This window comes from Rhopalosiphum padi, chromosome 2 (genome assembly GCF_020882245.1).
Source record: "Rhopalosiphum padi isolate XX-2018 chromosome 2, ASM2088224v1, whole genome shotgun sequence".
Taxonomy (NCBI): Eukaryota; Metazoa; Arthropoda; class Insecta; order Hemiptera; family Aphididae; genus Rhopalosiphum; species Rhopalosiphum padi.
This window is the reverse complement of record NC_083598.1, coordinates 20,880,737-20,887,313: the sequence shown is the minus strand read 5'-3', so window position 1 is coordinate 20,887,313 and position 6,577 is coordinate 20,880,737. Positions and strand designations below refer to the sequence as shown.

Below are 6,577 nucleotides of genomic sequence, written 5' to 3'. Positions count from 1 at the left end.
GGCGAGTGAAGTACCTAAGTCTTTTTTCTTTTGTATTTGATCTTAAATAATTTTTAATTTATTTTAGAGCTGAAAATGACCGTTCTGCAGTTTGATAGAGGCAGGGTACTCAACAGCATCCTAAGCGATATTCCTATATTTTGATAAATGTCTAAAAAGCCGTTTTCTAGAATAAATTTATATAGCTTCAGTGATGACATTTTTTTTCTCTTGTTGCTTCTGTGGACAACAAATGAGCTTGTAAATGCTAACATTCGTTTTTTATATTCTATTTCTATTTATCCGTGCTAATCAATTTATGTGTGATACCTTTTTTTCTTTTGGTGTTTACCTGAGGGACCCGGGAAGACAAGGGCCCCTAGGCAGCTGCCTAGTTTGCCTAGGCGGAAGTTCGGCCCTAGATAGACTCGATATACCCACTCGTATAAGACTATGTTCTTTTAATTTCACAAAATATTACTAAGAGAAGTACAGTAATACTTTTAAAAATGTGTATTGTGTATGTATCTAATGCATATACAGTATACATGTTAATAATTATTAAATTTGATATTGATTGATAATAAATAATAATCAACCTAACCTATTTTATTTTATTTATTAAGTAAATTATTTATTACGTTATAATACAATATTTATTTAATCGCAAAAATGATTTTCAATATATATATTTTTTGTGATACTATAAGTTATAAGTATAAAATAATATCAAAAAAATAAGCCAACAAAAATAACGAACAGTACGAATAGACAAAGCATAGAAGAAGTAAGAACTAAGGATAAGTTATAATAGTTATATCAAAGTCGTAACTGGGGGTCCAAGGGTCCAGCCACCCCCCCCCCCCCCCCAAAAAAAAAAAAGTAAATACATTTTAGTGGTGAATAGAATTATAATATAGGGTAATATGTAACTATCTATTTAAAAAATAATGTTGAAGTCCCCTCGAATTTTTTTTTAGGTATGGCATTGAGTTATATAATAGTTTAAGTAAAAGATAAATATTAAGTAAAACAGAGCTTGTTCAGAAAAATATAGAATATTGTAATTCTGTATAATATTACCAGAAATGGAAAGATTATACAATCAATAAATTGAAAGTGTAAATTACAGGTTATTATATGTTGTGGTTATGACGTTATACATGCAACTTTATTGAGTTCAATACTCTATAATTTTTTTATATACTTAAAATTATATAGGTACTCATAGATATTAGGGTCTTCACACTTTTAATTTAAATATACAATAATTACATTTTGCAGAGTTTCTTCGAAAATTAAATAATTATAGGTAGTGAAATAATCTAATAATATATGAGTTTAATATAATAATTTTATTTATATGGTAAAATTTTCAAAATACTTTGACTCTTTTTGATCTATTTGTTTAAAATTTAAATTTTTGATCTTTTTATTAGTTATTTATTTATAAATACCGATCAAAAATGATTTTTTTGGTAGAAATGCTTGAATATTTAATAAAAACTACCCATATATTATGTTTATTTTAATTTTAATATTAATATATTAATATATAACTATAGAAATTTAAATTTAATACAAATCACTAATTGGAAAAATAAAAATAATATTTCTATTACTATTATTACTATAATTGTATAGCCTCAAACCCATCAATCATCATAACCAGTTCTACGATAATTACCACTTACAGAAAAATGTAAAACTATAGTGCCTATGTATAATTGTTGAAACGTGAATTTTATTGCTAGGCAACATTTTATGAACTAAAACTACTAAACATGGTAGCTCTATGCTTTTGAGTTAGATATTTCAAATTAATATAATATTATAATATTATAATACTATTATTTAAAAAATATATAAATCAAGATTATAATAATATCTATAGTAATAAAATAGGAACTATATAAATATAATGAACCACAAAGAGATATTTGATTTCCCATCATTTAATGGAGAACATCCATATATAGTATGATTAAATATAATTTTTATTATTTTTACACATTAATATAATAATTAATTAACATGATGGTAATAGATAATAGTGTTTTGTTTTATTTACAGGGTATTTTAATGGTTCCGTGGAATTATAGTCCTTGTGTTTTAGTGGCAGCAAGTTGGTGTTTAACTCATTCTACACCGATCACTACACACTAGTAATATATACATATATATATACAGAATGTAACTCGTCTATTTAACATTATTACATTTGCACTATTGTTGAATATTTTGTCAAATAGACGAGTTACACCCTACATATATGTATGTACGTATTTAAAACTATTACTTTGATGTATACCTAACCTCTCTTTTTTCTTTTATCATGATTATAATTTAATTATTTAGTTAAATAGGTAAAAAATTTTAATTTATCATACATTGGACCATAATATATTATGATTAAAAATCAATTATATTTCGTATACACTATATAAAGCTTTATGAATGTATCAATTCAAAATCCATACAAAGTGATTGCAGGATATATCAGCACAAGTCATTTGCATGATTCGTCTAAACATCAAATAAGTTTAGGAATAAAAGCAGTATTCCACCCAAATCCGTTGGTTGTATTTGTGTTAATCAAGGTGAGTATACCGGCAATATCTATTTTCGACCATATAAGTCTGTAAATACGAGAATAGAAATCTTTATTTTAAATGTTTTTTTATTTTTGAAAGACATACTATAAATGGGGTAATATTAACAAGATTTAATTTACATTGGAAGAGCTTCATATATTTTTAAGGTATGTGCTCCAAGATGGACTGAGTCACAATTTAGCTTTACCCTGAAAAACTATGATATGTATTATCATTGACATTTATAAAATAATATTGATACATCGTACGATTCGTACGTATATAACATTCCTTGTTATATAGATGTATATAGGTATGTATATATATATATTTTTAATCTTTTCTCGACAAAAAAATAATATATTCGTAAAATTGCTCAATGAACTGAGCAGAGTATAATATATAATATTTTAATGATATATTTGTTATAATATTATATTGTTATAAATTTTACAAAATAATACTACAACAGTGCTGCAAGATAGTACTAAGTTGAATGAAGCGAAACAATATGATATATAAATCATTATCCTGCAACAACATCGATGTCCTGTCATTAATTATATATATACGTATATAGGTAATTTGTATTATATACAGTTAATAATATTATACCCATCCCTGTGCGTATACTGTAGTTCTATCCAAAACTGTGACCTAACCCAGCTTGCGAGGAATGTCCGTTTTAATTTTAATTCGTATTTTCCCAAGCGGTGCAGGAGGGGCAAATATGATGTACATATACATCAAATATATATTTAACCATTTAGGTACTTACGCTATATATACCTTATATATATATTTATGAATTATTTGATTACAATCTACACTAGTCATATTGAATGATAATTTATGTTTACACATTAATTATACGTACTACGTATGTCGTATAGTGTAAATACCTATAAAAGACTTTAGTTTACCTTATATAAAAGATTATTGTAGTTGTTGTACTGATAGGTGATCCCCGAGTTCCACAATACGCTATTCATCGACTATCGACAGTTAAAATACAACGCGATTGAACCGGTGGACGAAAATTGTGAATCATCGTATTGGTTTCTAACCAAACACTCAACGTATGAAGGCAATTTTTTTTACAAATATGTATTAATGAACCAGATCCCGTGTCCGTATGTGTTTTGCCACTATTCAAACTCCACGACGTGTCCGATTAATAAAATTATAAAGGTTCGTACATTTAGTAAATTACCTATACAATATGATATATAAAAATATACTTAAGTGTTCGTTCTATAAATTTGAGAATATTTTCCCAACATATTTACACATATTGTACATATATATCAGTCATCACTCATCACATAGCTACGGTACATAGGTAATATTATGAACTAAAAACTACTGTTGATTGTTCAACCACTATACTTGGTAGTTGGTATCTATACCAACCTTATAATATGTAGGATTAAGATGGTGTGTAAATAATAGCCCACTTAAATTAGGTAAGTAAATAGTAAATATGACTAACATATAGATATAGAAACATAACCAAATAATTACCTATCTAAAGTGTGGTTGAAATATACCCTTTTTGAACAGGTAATAGGTGTTATTTTCAAAATTGTATATTTGAAAAGACCAAGACATATATTTTCATTTTTGATTACATATTTACATTTTAAAATATATGGATAGGTAGATAAAATAGAATTGTAGACGTTTTTGACAGGTTTACGATTATTTTCCGATCATGGTAGGTATAGTCTCGTGAGGTTTTTCTGTTTATTGACACTGTATTATAGACTATAGTTGCTTAAAGTGTAAAATAGGGTGACGTCAGCAAATAAAGAATTGTTGATCCTTACTGAAGTGGTATATCATTGATATAAGCTATTGTTAAGTGTTGTGGTGGTGACAAACAGGAGTTTTGAGGTAGCTATTATTACCTAAGATGTTCTGGAGAACTACATAAATCAGGAAAATATTTTATAGGAAAAAATATTAGAATTGTTTTTTGTACGAAATGTTATTTCCACATACCTAATGATATAATTTAGGAATGGAATTATACAGGAATATAGTATATTTTCTTGAAATTATATTTACTGGAATCGTATATACTATATACCAATATACCAGTATCATTATTGATGTCTTATTGATTGATTTTGATTTGTCTTTTAATTTGGCATCTGGCATGAAAGATTTGATCAGATATGAGTCAAGTCAATTTATGAATTGTGATGGTATACGCATTACACTAACCATTTTCTCACCTATGGGAGCTAATAATACGCTAACGACAAACTTTATTCCCAAGCCAGTGACTTCTCCATTAATTCGTCTTGTAAGCCACTAACATAACGTAGCTAGTGCTTTTTGACGCAGTATAGACTCAAATGATCAAAAGATTCGAGACTCTTTTCGGAGCCACTAAAAATAGCTTCTCCTAGCACGCTTAAGTACAGACAGCTATTTACTTGAGCTGGTACCTGTACTTAACTACCCAAAGTACATTAAAAAAAATCCAATGTTCAAATAATTCAATACTCGCGAATATTTTTAAGTTATATGAAAGTTTGGCATTAGATCGAGTGTAATTGGAATATTTTTGTTTGGGTAAGGGTACACTCATTGCACTTTAGCTGATACACGTTCAACAAAAGACATAACAATATATTATTATTATGTTTATTAGTACAATAATACCCCCTCCCCCCATCCGCCACAACTGTTTATAATAATAATGACCAATTATAACGAATCTAGTCAAACTAAGATACCTAATTATATTTTATTTTAATAATTTTTAAAACAATACTGATTGTCCTGTACGATTTTATTATAACAACAGTGATGAGCAATTGCAGACCTATAAAAAATTTTGAAGATCAAAAATTGAGAACAAAAATAAGTTTAAGTGTTGTTTGCTAAAAAATAAAAATGCATACAGTTTAAATTTTAATTTGAGCTCTTCAACATTTTTAAAAATTTAACTCTTTATCTCTTAATAATTTACAATAATAAACAGTGGTACTCGTATGAAAAAATAAAGTTTGTATAGTGACACTCCTTAAATCACATAAAAGTTTACTTATATAAGAAAAAAATTGACCTATTTATTATAATATGAAATAAAATTTTCCAAAAATCACAATTTAAATAAATATACCATTAAATGAAAAAAGGGGTGTGGGAGCAATGGAGCAATAAATCACCCTGTACCGGCTGTACCTAATGAATCTAAAGAAATGTTATTTATTTATATTTTATAGAAAAATTGCATATCCGCTATGGTTGTGTGTAACTATCATCTGATGAGTTTTGCTGAATTCGGACCAGAAGATGGGCGAGCTGTACTTTATCATAAAATTACTAACGAGGTTATTATGTGGATAAAACAATACGTATTATAGTCTACTCTCTGAATTCTGTAATGTACATACAGAATTAGAGAACAAATGTTGTATGAATAATTAAATATACATTTAAACGTCACATGTAAAGTACGTATAATATTGTAATATTTTTAATAAAACAATATAATTTTACCTAAAAATGTACTGTATATTTTTTATTTGAGCATTTATATTACTTTATAGGTTCTACTCAATATATTTAATATTTATTTTATATTATATTTTAACATATTTTAAAAATTTTCAGTAGGTACCTATTGAAATATTTTTAATATTATTAATTTAAGATACATTATAAGAAAAATTAAAAACATATTTATTTATTACCATAGACAAATTGTTTCACCAAAAATCAAAATAAATTAAATGAAATCATATTTGGTATTTCTAACATTTTCTCTTTTAAAGTTGGTATCCGTTTTTAATGAGTTTGTCATATATTTTTGTAAATACCAAACCTAATAATTTTTAATATGATATTATAGAATTCTATAATTAAGTTAATTTATTATTTTACTCATTGCTTATATATATTGTATATTTGTATCATTTCATAATTTTAATTATTATTATTTTTTTTTTTTTTAGAGGGGAAACTTTCTTTATTATTATAATTTTATT

At 26.2% G+C, this 6,577-nt stretch overlaps 1 protein-coding gene across 1 annotated transcript; it reads left to right on the top strand.

Annotated features, from left to right (window-relative positions):
* The first annotated feature begins 2,070 nt into the window (after window positions 1-2,070).
* LOC132923019 (uncharacterized) lies at window positions 2,071-6,031 on the top strand. Its single transcript, XM_060986805.1, has 3 exons — window positions 2,071-2,579; window positions 3,534-3,764; window positions 5,813-6,031. Exons 1-3 carry the CDS (start codon window positions 2,433-2,435, stop codon window positions 5,951-5,953), a joined length of 519 nt encoding a protein of 172 aa, XP_060842788.1. The 5' UTR covers window positions 2,071-2,432; the 3' UTR covers window positions 5,954-6,031.
* Window positions 6,032-6,577: the final 546 nt, after the last annotated feature.

What these genes read in the sequence shown, in the direction of transcription:
- LOC132923019 (XM_060986805.1), top strand. Translation starts at nt 2,433, where the DNA reads ATGAATGTATCAATTCAAAATCCATACAAAGTGATTGCAGGATATATC. An exon ending in TTGTATTTGTGTTAATCAAG is followed by an intron (nt 2,580 to 3,533) that starts GTGAGTATACCG and finishes TTGTACTGATAG; the next exon opens with GTGATCCCCGAGTTCCACAA. An exon ending in CGATTAATAAAATTATAAAG is followed by an intron (nt 3,765 to 5,812) that starts GTTCGTACATTT and finishes TATATTTTATAG; the next exon opens with AAAAATTGCATATCCGCTAT.